This window comes from Anas platyrhynchos, chromosome 4, assembly GCF_047663525.1.
Source record: "Anas platyrhynchos isolate ZD024472 breed Pekin duck chromosome 4, IASCAAS_PekinDuck_T2T, whole genome shotgun sequence".
In the NCBI taxonomy this organism is placed as follows: Eukaryota; Metazoa; Chordata; class Aves; order Anseriformes; family Anatidae; genus Anas; species Anas platyrhynchos.
Window position 1 is genome coordinate 44,365,915 of NC_092590.1, and position 13,935 is coordinate 44,379,849.

A 13,935-nucleotide genomic window follows, 5' to 3' on the forward strand; every position below is an offset into this window, starting at 1 on the left:
TTGCTCTCTCCTTACGAGGGAGGAGCTTCAGGGGCAATTAACCATCTCCTGCCCTTTAGAGATGCAGGCTAGCTGTCTCACATTTACTGTCCCTGACACTGGGGGTCTCATGAGTGCTAAGTCCTTTCAGTGTCCTCCCGATGCTAGAGGTGGGAGTCCTTGCTTCTGCTCCTTCGCTGCTGGCCACAGAAGTTCATTCCTTTGTGTCATTCAAGCCCTGGTGCTTGTCAGACCTTCTGTAACCCAGTTTAACTTACCACCAGAAACTAGACAGGTGATACTTCTTCTGGGTTAGTTTTCTGCCAGGTTACTTAGTTGTACCAGCTTGTGGAAGTGTCTGAGGAGCCAACCCAGCACACAGGAGAGCTGCTACACTGTGGCTCACTGCCTTCTCAGGCCTACAGCCTCTCCAAATATTTGTAAGCCATTTGATCACAATTGCTGAAGAAGCTGTTGCTAAACTGAAGAATATCCACACAAGGCTGTGCACAAAGGAAGTCTATAACATATGAATATACTTCACTCAATGCTTTTTCCTCATTTTTGTGTCTCAAAATCCACTTAATGGATATTCGGTAAAGCATCCTATCTAAGAGGGGTGGTAGAAAAGAATGAATACAAAACACAGTTTTTGGCCTACTAAAGTTTTTCCCCAGTCTCACTTATCTACAAAGTAAATTCTGCATTAAGTAAAGGCGGGCAGAAGTATTTGTTTTTCTTAAGTTCAAGCTGCTCACTCCTTATAGGCTAAATGGACGGCCATCTCCTTGCTGTATTAACACCTTCTGGTTTACTTCACATATTCTTGAAACCACTAATACAGTAAAATTGAATAGGTAGTAAAACATCCAACGCAGTGATGTTTATTTAAAATACCACCTCAAGAATTAACAAAATAGTTGTTGTAATTATACTTACATCTTGGGAATATTCAAGTCAGCTGCCTCTCAAAAAAACAAACAAACTTTATTTTAAAGAAGAGTGCGTTTATTTGATTACTTACCAATCAGTATTTGACCTGTTTTCATTGCTGAACTACCTGGCACCAAACCATGAACTACAAGCTTCTCTTCACTGATTCCTCTGATGACTTTATCCTTCTTGCCTTGTTTTTCTGCTCTTCTGCTGCTCCATGATGACTGATGAACGATCCCTACCAAGGCCTCCAGAAGCCTTGGCTGCTCATCTTCTCCAGCACTGCACAGTTTTCTGGGATTTACATAAACATATATATCTTTGTATTTCTGCTGAACAGTGACACCCGTTTTCTGAGTGGATTGGTGTTTCAGTATGGAAGTAGGACCAGTGGAGTGCACGTTACAGCTTCCACTCCCTTTCTTACCAGAATGCTTTGGTAAAAGATTCTTCTTTTTTAATATTTTTGTCAATTTCTTCAGTTCATACTTTCTTTCTTTTCGTGATCCCTCCTGAATAACTTCAGCTTCATTTTCACGAAACCTGACATGATTCACTGCTGGTATTTCTGGACAGGTGTTCTGAAGTAAAGCTTCTTCTTCACTTTCACTCATTTCTAAATAAAATAATTCCCCATTTTTCTGGACACCATCCAACCATTCAGGCTCAAGGTCACTGGGAAGGAAAGAAGAATGATCAGTGATAGCTCTGATAAGGATGACTGCTATGCAAGTGACATCTGCTTACTTCCAAGTGGGGAGGGGAATACAGAGTGCAAGGCAAAAAAAAAGCTACGCTGCCTCTTGAGTATTGGAAGCTTAGCCACTTGAAGTTTGCCATGAAGATAGGAGCTCTTCCAGGACAGATGATGGATATAGGAAGGAAAGACCTTCCTCCCAGATACTAAAATTGATTCTTCAAACGCCTTAGAGGAAAATAGTCATTGCAAAAAGTGCTGTCTTTACTGAAAGCAAGCAAACAAAAGCATTACAAGTTTTAATTAGTGGTTATATTCATGGGCACAATGGGGCTTTGGCTTTGAGAAAAAGAAACACATCCTATTTGTTCTCTCCCATTATTTTTCCCCTTATACACTTAAGAGACTTGTACTGCAAGGTCATTGAAAGTAAAGAACATTTTAAAATCTTAACATAACAAAAAAACAGATGAAATCCAGGTAACATGTTTAAAGACACGTTTAAAATTAGTATACCCAAACTCACATACAAAAACACAGGAGAAAAAAGTAAATAGGCAGTGCTGCTACAGAAAGTTCCTGCAGCTGGAGCAGATCACTAAGCCACTAGCATCAAGCTGCTGCAAGGGCAAGGCAAGTGCAGGATGTATTAGCAGGAGCGCCATCGGCAAGGCAGAGAACATTTTTGTCCTAATTTGGCAATGGCAACGTGTCAACCATGTCCAGTTTTGGATCAAACAGTTTAAGAAAGATGTAGTAACTGCAACAAGAGCACAGAAACAAGTAATAAGTAGTTTATAAACATGTTTTAAATGGAAAGAGACTGAAGGAAATCATGCTCTTTTGGTTGAGGAAAAAAAGGATAGCTGAAGAGGCAACAGGCCAAATTGTCAACTCCCCCACTCCAAGATGAACCACAGAGCACTAGTACATGAGGAGCGTGAGGATCACAGCAGTCAAAATAGGGAGAGCAATCATTGTTTTAATTTACCAAAACGTTAAAGCTAAATATTAGAGAGCTTTTTGATCTCACGGACACACAGAATCAGCATTAGCAGTCTGCGTAAGCACATCTGGGATATTCTGCATGGAAGATTTCCACCAACAGACAATACCAGCTCAAACTCCCTGCCCCTGGAAAACGGCACGGACTAACTTAATGACAACCACATCTCCTGTTCTGCAAATCTGAGACTGCACTGATAAAAATCAAACAAGTTAAAAACGGAATAGAGACTCACATAATACTTACTACCATTAATTGTGTGACGTTAACGTACATTCAAACACTTTGTACTAGAACTAGGTACTTTTACTGAATAGAGGAAGCAAGCTTTGTTTAAAACCATAGTATTACCACATAATTTGAATACATGGATTAACGATACTGCTTCAGAACTTAGCTGAGCAGCCAACATTACATATGGACGCTGCATCACAGCACCTTTAACGGCTCAGAGGGAAGATCTTGCTGGAAAAAAAGAATACAAAAAAAAAAAAAACAACAAACACATGTTGCTAATACTCTCTTCCTGAAACTCCAGAGACTCAAAGATGTGGAAGGATGCTGCAGACAGGAATACTCATCATGCACTTTCTCTTGAAGAAAAGTGGCCTCCTGTGATAATTTGGCTACTCCTGATGCCATTATGGCCATGAGTAAATCAGAGCTTGTATTGCTTGCAAGCTCTTACTTCAAGTCTTGAGTAAAATACTCAAGGAAGTATCAGAATGATAGCAACACCTAATGGCTTTTGTGGACAGACACTTATCTGATCTACCATTGCAAAAGGTAGAATGTAAGAAATAACATGACAGCATATTACTTACTTTTTTTTTAAAAAACAAACAAACAAAAAAAAAACATTAGTGCATTCTGGCATGCGTAAGCAAAACTGGGAAACACAAGGTTCATGAAGGGAACATTAGAAACCAACAAAGCAGAAACACCTGTGACATATGACAAAATTTTTACTCCTTCTTCATATGGGATTGTGGTCTTTGGGGTAGACATCAAACTTTCAACTTGGATATCAGTTCATACAATGATGTTCTCCACTTGTCATCTATTTTATTTGATGGTCCAAGAAAAAAAAAAAAAAAAAAAAGAAAAGAAAGGGATGTGTAGGAGCATCACACTTGGTCCACTCAAACAGAAGGAGATCGAAGGCTTGTCAAGGAAGAAAACACAGAGTAAAATTGTTCCACAGGAATAAGCCCACAGGGAATGGAGAACGTATCGTAAGGGAACAAACTATTTTCCTTCAAGGCATTGTCACTAAGGCACACTAAAAAGGAGCTATGACTTTCCAAATACAGATCCCTACAGGCACCTAAATAGAGGAAAGTCTGAAACAAGAAATCTGTATGTAGGATATGTTTATTTATTTGTTACCTAATGCTACAATTTCACAATTACTTTAAACAAGAGAAAAAAATAATCTAATTTCTCGCACTCTGCCTTGTGCCAGAACAAGCACACAAGAAACTGAGCTCCTGTACAGGTCTGAAAGCTTCCATGAGAGATCTAACAACCTGGAAGACCTGCGTACCTCTAAGAACAGTTTCACACAGGAATTTCTTCTTGGGAATGAACATCTGAACAGCTATGCAAATTGAAGTTGTACATTCATGGCAAGAGATACACCTTCACTAGAAATGAAGGAACCGAGTTCTGATTTTGAAGCAAGAGAAGACTTCACCCAAAGAAACTCATAAGCAGTAATATCTATGAGCCTTGTTTTAAAGCAACTAATGAAGATAACAAATCAAGGTTTTAATATTTTACGGCACTGCATGATTAAATTCCACCCATATCATACTCTGTGGAAGATCGTTATCTTCAGTTTCCCCAGCATTTGGCTAAGCAAGGACAAAGCAGAGCCATGGACTGAGGCACCAGTGTGGCACACACAGAGCTGCCATCCTCTTCACAGCTATGGCTGCCTACAGGGGCTCTGATCCATCACAAGTAGCAAAAATGACAGCAAATGTTAAATTCTTAAAATAGACAAAATTATTTAAAAAAAGTAACACACTGCTTTCACAGCTGTGTATGTCAGGCATTCCTATCACCCTTATTTCTGACCTCTCTTTGGTGCTCCTCAGCGTACTTTTGTTTTGTCCACATTTGTGGTACTACTGAGCACTATCAGTTCAACCATCAGAAGTTTATTCTGGACATTACTAAGTTTTAACAACTTTTCTTTAATTTAACCAAATCTGGCTGATTATGAAACCACACACAGCTCATCTGCAGAGGAAGAAATGCCATTACCTCAAAATAGCTCCCAAACCTACCTTTGTACCTGTGACTTGGCAAAACCAGATTCCTTTTTCACTACAGATCCTATCCTACCCCACTCTTGTTTCTGAACTTAGAAGGCTGGAGTGTTACAGCGGTATCTCTGCCAACAGGAGGAACTGTTGGACCTAAAATTAGGGTCTCATGGTTCTGTGGTGCAGTGACAGAAACGATGCTTTTCAACGTGTACAGGAATATTTTATGTTGTGCTCTGTGTGGAGAACTGTACCACAGCTTGATCGTCAGAACATGTGAGGAATGACAGGAAGATGGTATTTTAGGTGAAACCATTGGAAAAGAAAAGCACACGAAACCAAAAAAACGCACGGCTTCAGGCAGAAATGCGTCACCGCTGAGTTGTGGCTTATAAACGGGCATGGAGTTACACAGCTGTACCTCCAGCAGCTTTGTTTCTCTGAACTAAATGGGCAGGATAAGCACAAAAACTATATTTAAACACGCTTCAAAGCTCTCCCACTAATTTTTTTTTTTTTCCTTCTCACGTAACGAAAACAACGTCCCCGACAAAGCGCCGTGAATTAGGACTGGAAATACACGCCTGAACTGAGGGGCCAGGGAAGCCCCTCGTTGTAAGTTTAAAAACTAAGCAAAAAAAAAACAACAACAACAACAACAAATCCCTTTATCGCCAGGCTAAGCGCCGCCCCGCCACCCTGCAGCAAACCCCGCTTCCAAAGCCCCGCCGCGGCCGGGTCTCGAACCCGCGACCCTCCGAGCCCCGAGCCGCCGCCGCCGCCCCGCCCTTACTCGGAGCTCGCGGACAGGGAGGAGGCGCACGAGCCGCTCCCGCCGCTGCCGCCGCCCTCCGCGCGCGCAACGCCTTCACCCTGCAGCGGCTCCGCGCCCGCAGCAGCAGCAGCAACAACAGCGGCGGCTCCGCTCCCGCCGTGCCCCCCGGACGCCATGACAGCCGCAGCACGCCCCGTCCTGCACGTGACGAGCACCGCGCCCTCCTATTGGCGGCCCGCGGCCCGGAGCCATGGAGACGCGGGAAGCCGGCGGCGCGTGCGGAGCGTTAACGGCCGTTAACGGTCGCAGCGCCGCCTCCGAGGCCCTGAGGCGGCGGGGAGCCCCGGGGTGCCCCCGGCGGCCCCGCAGTGCTCTGAGGCGGCCGTAGCGCAGGGCCCGGCACAGAGAGCTCCTCCCGTGCCCTCTCTGGCTTGCCGGCGGAGCAGCCCAGCCCGTTGGAGCGCCCAGCCTCCCCCCGCCCCGCTTCCTCGAAAGCACCATCTGAGTCTCAGTAGTCTCTTGAAAGTCTTTCGGCGGGTAAGTGTGGAAAGCGTAATGGAGAACAGACTGCTCAGCCCTCAGACGGCGAGGCCCCAGCTACGGTCCCATAAAAGAGGCTATTGATGAAACTCATATAGTCCTGGGGTGAGCCCCGAAGCACTGCTTATAATCAAAACCCGATTTAGGGAAAGAAACCTGAATTAGATCGTAGTTTTCATCAAGGGGCTAGCAGCAGAACGCGCCCGTGCGCTATGTTATGCTCCATTACACTCCCTTAAAGAGTCACGAGAAACAAAGATTACTTCTCTGTAGGCTACTTAGGACAGTGCGTAAATGAGGGAGGAAGGGCAAGGACGTGAGGCAGAGCCAGACAAGCTAGATGGTTTGGCCCCTTAGTGCAGTCAATGCAGGCAATAAATGCAAAATCATACACAGTAAAAAGAGGAACCCCCCAAAAAAACCCAAACCTTACTCAATTTTCAGAACTTAGATTATTCACATGCATGAGAAGCAAGACCCGTGGCAGCCCTGCAGACAGCTTGCTGTGTAGCTATGTCAGTAAACCTGTCAGGATACACATAGTAAATAAGGAAAGGGGTGGAGAATAATTGTTGGAATATTTTAAATGTGTTGCATTTAATCTCTGCTCAGTGGGATATTTGCACAGCTTCAGCAGAGAGGTTTTATAGTGCTGGAACATTTTGCAAGAGTCGCAGAATTCTGGTATGAAATTCCTGTGTTTGAAACTGTCTCAAGGAAATGTTCATTAATAAATACAATTTCAAGTGAATTAACAGACAAGAATGTTTTGGACTTGTACCCCCATGATTAAGGCTTCAACCACAGCAGTTGGAGACACGTATCTTAAATCTTGTGGCACCTCACAAAGTGCCAGTACAAGAGCTTATTTCAAAGATATATCACTGTTGTGTGGATTTTAACAACATGTATCTATTCAAAGGAAGAGACGGAAATATTCCCTACCAAAGGGAAAAAAAAAAAAAGTAAATTTGTTCCAGTACAGTTTCATTCAGTTTAGGACAAGATGCATTAGGACAAGGTAAGTTTTTTCCTCTATCTGAGCTGGCAAAAAATGCTCTACACAAAGACTATAATCCATGCATGGTAGATGATTCTTAAAAATTCACGTATTTGTTTCCAATTGCCAGAATGCAAGCTATGCATCAACTTTCATATTTTCTATTGCTTCCAGAAAAACAGGTGGAAAAAATATTTTAAAAGTACCCAATTTCCCAAACAATTTACTTTGTAAAAACAGAATAGTCTGCATAAGCAGCATTTCCCAAAGCACCTGATAAGTTGGGATTTTCTAAAAGGAATACTGCAGGAGTTAAAATTTTAATAGAGGTAGGTGAAATACGCAGTCCCACCCACCCTAATTCCACATATACTTGCAAGCACTTTTAATACAGTGAATGGCAGCACACTGAAGTGTTTCTGGAGAGAAGTGATAGTCTATGCCAGATGGTCCTGTTAGTTATGTTAAATTTCACTGAGTTCAAGAGTTGGTTAATTGTTTCCAGTTGTTTGCTCAATAAGTGAGAAATATAGGCTCTCCGAAAAGGAGGAGGCAGTCTTACACCACTTGATATTTTATAGGGATAACCATATCATGAAGGAAAGGATAATGGAAGATTTTAGTCTACTGCTAGTTGGGAATCACCTCAGTATTTTTCAGAAATCAATGTGGAATTTTGCTGCTGTGGGAACAATTAAAGATTGAAGGACGTATCACACACAGCAGGATTTTATTTTAGCAAAGACACAGATTTTCCCACACAATCCATAAGAAGAAAGCTTCTCATAATTTCTTGTGCATAAATATTAGGAAAAGATTTGAAATACTTTGTTTTCTGAAGACACTTTACACATAGTCCAAGTAGTTGGGCTGATACTTCTCACAAATGAACCCCTGTGCCTCCTACGCTAAGTTGCTGATACTAATAAGCAAATGGTAAAAATTCGCCATGGCCGCCATTGGCACCAATACTTCTACTCACCCTTACTGGACAGCTGGTTAATGAACATTTTAAAGTGGATAATTAAAAAACATATTTGCCTAAAGGTTTTTCTGATTAGCTGTTCCTGTAAGGAACTAACTCCATGTGTGGAAATTCATTTCAGAACAAGAGTTCCTTGTTTCTTTTTGGCTTAACCTGCTTCAGGAGGTATTGTGCTTTAAAAATAAGTCTATCTTGATATCTACACATATGCTTGGCTGTAGACAGTAGTTAAAAGAGGACAGTGCATAGGACTTTCCAATGAGATATACTCCTTTCTAATAAAGGAGAGAAACAATGAGCATGCAACTCAATTCTGGTATCGTTGCATGGTTACTTCTCGACTCCTCCCCAACCACTGTCCATGTACCTGAAAATTTAAACTACTAACATTTGTACACATTGGCAACTGATTTTTTCAACCTGATGAAGAAATGAGCCGGGAATTGTAGTCTCTTTTAGCAGTTAGCTGTAAGAGCACATGATTACTCTAGCTTGTCCTGTTTAGTTTTGTATAGTTAGGCACAATTTTTGCAGATTTACAAGGGCCCACAATTCACTGTCAATGTCATATTGATTTCACTGATTTGCATTCAGGTGTGCTGGGCCTGAATCACAGATATGGCCATGCTGTCTTCAACAGAGAGCTGAAAATAGGGACAGCATTACGCCTCTGGTACAGAGGAGCAAATTACAGCTCCCTCTGCTATACGGGAACTCCGCGTGATACCTAGGAGTGTCCAGTTTATGCCTGTGAGGTGCCAACACACTGTCCAGGAATTACTGGGTATTACTATCCAGGTCACTGCTTTGTCAGCAACCTCCCCTTCCTCTTCAGGGGTACCTGCCCTGCTAAATGCCCGTGGGGGTGAAGAACAGAACTGACAGTTGTACTACCTGAACAGCGCTGCACACTGGGAGAATTCTCTGGCGACTGCATCGCACAGCTGTCTGGTTTTTGGTTTTGTTTTTCGTACAGTTCAGGCTAAACCAGTTCCTAGTAATACTGTGAGAAAAATCCCACTGGATGTGCGGGGATCACACAGCTGAATCTTTCTTCCAATTGCCAGTTTTATCAACGGCATTTTAAGTGTCCTTCTGCTTTCCCCTCTCCTTTTCCATACTTCAATAACAGCTCTTCTTTATTGATAAATAAATAAGGCCTAAATAACTTACTGTGGCTTAATTCTTTCTGTTAGTTTTCAAATCAGTTGATATTTCTGAGAAGACTCTACTAACAACTGGACAGACGTACCATGACGTATTACAGATAAGATGGACAATACTAAGAGGACAACATTTTCATCTTTGTTCAAGTTTCTTGAGGTTAACACCTCCTTTACTCAAACATCTGAAGAAAAACTGATGGTAAAACTGGATTGCCCATTCCAGTTCTTATCATTATTGAGTCCTATTGACTTTTTATTTCCTTGGTGCACAGCATCAGCAAAAATGAGACAGGAATGTTACTCTTTGTTTAAGATTAATGACAAGAGTACAGCTTTCCCCTCCACCAACAAAACCTTTCTTTACTTCAAAGGCAAAGGCACTTTTCAAAGGCTTTTAACAAATAAGGTTTTGTGATTACAATAAGGTTTACACAAGATTACACGAATAAGACTGTGATTACTAAATCTTCTGTTCACAGCTTTTCTGACATCAGTATACAGAGACGATCCACAGCAAAGTGTCATGAATTGAACGGAATACTGGACTGTCATTTAATTGGGATATTTACATTTCAACAGACTACAGAGAGAGTGAAGGCTACCTTTGTGACCAAAAGAATTTACATTTTATAGGAAAACAAACTAGTGCTGAATAAATTGACTGTTCTTTATCTTTTTAAAGCCCCTCTATCAGCTTCCCTCTATGTGATTGTCAAAATGGATTGTAAATAGTATTTCAGAAGAAAGTAGAAACAACAGAAGATGGCCACGAAGAATTCAGGAACACCAGTTCAACCTAACCTATCTCATTCTTTCAGAAAAGAATCTTAGAAGGCTGAGTTCCCACCAACATGAAATGCAGCTGTAATTTCAAATAAGATTTTTCCTACTGTTTTTGCTTTGCTTGAAATCCACAGGCTTTTTAAGGATCACCTGCTATACATAGCAGGCATGTCAAGCATGGAAGAAAGTTATTTGCAATCAGTCTGCATCAAATTGTTTCAAATACAAAAACGTAACTCATTACACTGAAAGTATACATGCAAGCAGTACCAGGGGGCAGCATGTTTTTAATCCGACTTTGAGGCAAAACATTTTTTGTTAAGTCACTAACAAATGCATTCCCAGTATTTCAAATACCAGAGGACCCCCTGGTAAGACACAGGCACATTTATTGCTTATAGATAAAGCAACTTCAGAGAGCGGCACAGGCAGCTACACAGACTGGTCCCAGAGTGCCCTATTTGCTGCAATCAGTTTTCATCCTGAGCGCTCACAGAAATGGTTTTTAAGCAACTATTCAGTTCGGTGCTTTCAGCTGAGGAGAAATTGAGCTCTTAATTAGCTGTTAGCTCCCATAGCAATATCTCTTTGGAGCTGGCACTGAGAGAAAGTGCACTTTTTCTTTACAGTAGGAAAAAAATCAATGCAGCAGAGAGAATACTTCAGGAAAGGGGCACAACTGCAGATGAGCTGATGTTGGGCACTGCTGGATGGGATGGTGCTTGCCGTGTGCAGTTAAGCAGCCCTCAGCCAGCGCAAAGATGGCAGCAAGGGTGGCTTGGAAAGTCCTGTTCTGGCCTCCTGGACACGGTCTTACTGGCAAGGTTTCTCTGTGGTGGGGTACCGCGGAACACTGCCTGTTAGGGATGGTGAAGGCAGGGGAAAAGGAAGTTTCTTCTCAGGCAGTGCTTCTGCACACTCACTTAAGGATCGCCCATCTGGGACTTGCGTGCGAGGGCAGATCTTTTTCTTCTCTCCTGAAAGGAGGACTCAAAGCGCTCATGGAGCCGATCCAGCAGAGTTTCTGTCAAGTCGCTCTCCTACCCGTGTGAACACCTCTACTCAGTGCCGCAGCTCGGCGGAGCCTGGCGGGGTGCCGCCACCTCTCCGAGGCGCCTTAGGCGGGCTGGGCTGCCCTCACCTGCGTGCGGCCGCAGCGGCGCCCCCGGGGGAAGAGCCGAGCACCAGGGCGGCCCGAGCCCGGAGAGGCTGAGGGGAAGGTGCCGCGGCCCGTGCTGCTGCCTGCCTCGGCAACAAAAGGCGAGAGGGGCGCCGGAGCCTGCCGAGCCCGGGACGTGACCTCCCTCCCCGTCCCCGTCCCCGTCCCCGTCCTAGTCCCCGCCGCCGGTACCGACCTGTGCAGCAGGACGCTCTGCACCGAGTCCAGGTCCTCCAGGTTCCTGGTGACGGGCCGCGGGATGCTGTACCGGCCCGCCCCGAACATCGCGGCCGCCCGCGGGCCCTTCATCGCCGCTGCCCGCCCCGCCGCACCGGGGATTGCGGCCGGCCGGGGGCAGGTGGGCGCCCCTCCGCCCGCCCCCGCCGCTCCGCCCGCCCGCCCGCCCGCTCCGCCCGCCGGCGCCGCGCCGCGGGGAGCAAAAGGAAGCGCGGCCCAGGAGCGCGTCCGGGCGGTCGCGGCTGGCGGCCTCCCGTCGCCCGGCCCGGCCCGGGGCGCCTACCTGCCGCCCAGGGACTGCTGCTCTCACAGCTGGCGGAGCCCCGCACGCCACTCCCTCGGGAAGCTCGGTAAGGGAGCTCCCAAGAGGCGGCCCTGGAGCTTGTTTTCTCCCGCTATGGCAGAAAACCGCTTTTCCTCACTCATGTTCCTCTTGATTCAAATAGTGGAGTTGCCCCGTGGACTCACTTTCCTTAGACATCGGTGCTAAAAATGACGACCCCACAGAAATAATCCAGCCTTTGTTTCCCTCTTTCACAAAATAGAAATTACAAGCGCTCCTAGGTGATTCGAGAGTTGCAGGGCTCCTCACTGATTTCCCAGCTGCGAAACTGACACTGTGCACTGAATGAAAAGAGATCTGAAAGTATAAAAGTGTGACCCAAATCTTTGCCGTTTTTATTTCTTACTTATAAATAGCCGTCATTTATGCTCCCTTTCGCAGAGGGGTCAGCTTTCTGTAATGTTTTGAATTTGACAAAACTTGGTCATCTCCTTCACTTTTCTTCTGTATGTGATTTAACAGAAGCTAACAGATTGCTAACAAATAAGACCTCGCAATCAGTTATTAACAATGCTGGTTTTAGTTCCTCTCAGTCATTGTGTCTGAGATAATTACAATAACATAAAAATGACGTGGTTTCCTGGAAAGACCATTAAGAGGAGGACCATTAGCGTGATACAAAATGAATAACAATCTGGAAGCTGCTGAATGTTTTGTCACCCAAGTCGATGGGATTTTGGCCATGACACTGAGCACAAGTTTCAGCTTTCTTGGAGACCGTGCCTTGAGGAAATGGTGGCAACAAGTCACTGGAGAGGGTGAATGCAGGATCACCATGAGTTTGTGTCTAGAATTCTCTAGGTATCTTTCAATCTTTTTTTTTTTTTTTTTTTTTTTTTTTTTTTTTTTTAAAATCCTTTATTTGATACCAGCTGGAAATTATAAGAGAAGGGCAGTATCCTCAAAATAATGCTACTGTCAAAGATGTGAGAACCAACATCTGCTGAGGTGAGCAACAGCAGCAGTACTTTCTAGGACTGTGACCATAAAACGTCTCTTGTGATATTCAACACCAAGGCTATGTTGCTTGGGAAGCTGAGGATCTATCAGAATTTTGGGTCTAAGTAGCAGTGGCTGAAGGAGCTCTGGATGTACAGTATCAAAATAAGCACAATGATTCTGCAGGAGGCACTGTGAGAAGAACCTTTTACAATATTACATCCTGATTTCTGAAAGTTGATGCAAATAGCATGGTGGTCCTGTCCCCATTACTCTAAGACTCCACTTACGCACAATCCAGGTTTCTAGGTGACGACATCAGTGGGCAATGTGTGATATGAAACTTAGTGTGTTCTACATACAAATGTTCCTGGCAGTATGGATCAGATGGCAAGGTTAAATTTTTTCCTTCTGTTCATAAACAGAGCTACTTTCATGTCTTCACAGAATGTCTGCTATTGTAAAAGTAGCCCTGTGAAGGTGGAAAGGAAGTAGTGGAGCTCATTTTAAGCTGTCCACTCCTGTGTATATCCTGAACTGGGGGTGAAAAAAAAAGGCAAAAACTAGCTGATGCTGCTGAAAGTAGCATTAATGAGTCCAGAAATATTTTATAACTTTTCTTGAAGTAATCAGCTTTCAGCAACTCAGAATCTGAGAGCAGCATGATTAGGAGCTAGAGATGATAGCACTGCATGTATTTTCCCTGGGCAAATGAGAGGCAAATTCCCCACATCTGCATATTGAGGCAGTAAAGTTTACTCTAGAATTTAACATCAATCTGGGACTTCAACAGATTATCTGGACCACTGGATTCCCATCAGTCCTGTATAATGAGAACAACCTTATGTAACAGCAGCAGAGCAATATGCTGCAGAGATTTACTTTAGTCTATATTAATTTATTTTTATTATTATTATTTTTTTTAATGCCCCGAGGGAGCAGAGATGTTTAATTTAGTACACAATGGGGTTGTGTTTTCCCAATTTGCTTAGAACAACATGAAACTCACTTCTAGGGCTGGCATTTGCTTGTAGAGAACAATAAAACCAAAGATTACCATCAAAATCACATGGCATTGCCAGAAGGCCTTTCCAAGATATTCGTCAACTTTTCTTTG

General features: G+C 43.7%; 1 protein-coding gene and 1 long non-coding RNA gene across 4 annotated transcripts in view; one reads left to right on the plus strand and one right to left on the minus strand.

The window, feature by feature from the left end:
• Positions 1-11,698, minus strand: part of INTU (inturned planar cell polarity protein) — a 48,002-nt gene extending 36,304 nt beyond the window's left edge. The window contains exons 1-2 of one of the 2 annotated variants that reach the window (XM_038177938.2): positions 11,496-11,698; positions 1,004-1,590 (exon numbers count right to left, since the gene is read on the minus strand). In XM_038177938.2, the coding sequence (XP_038033866.2) occupies positions 1,004-1,590; positions 11,496-11,608 (700 nt within the window). In that variant the 5' untranslated portion in view covers positions 11,609-11,698. Of the gene's footprint in view, positions 1-1,003; positions 1,591-5,684; positions 5,916-11,495 lie in introns of those variants that run through there. The other variant, XM_027456777.3, reaches the window with a different exon arrangement.
• The window catches only part of LOC140002465 (uncharacterized), a 141,911-nt gene continuing 133,900 nt past the window's right edge, over positions 5,925-13,935 (plus strand). The window contains exon 1 of one of the 2 annotated variants that reach the window (XR_011809129.1): positions 5,925-6,203. This is a non-coding gene — a long non-coding RNA (uncharacterized lncRNA). The remainder of the gene's footprint in view (positions 6,204-13,935) is intronic. The other variant, XR_011809128.1, reaches the window with a different exon arrangement.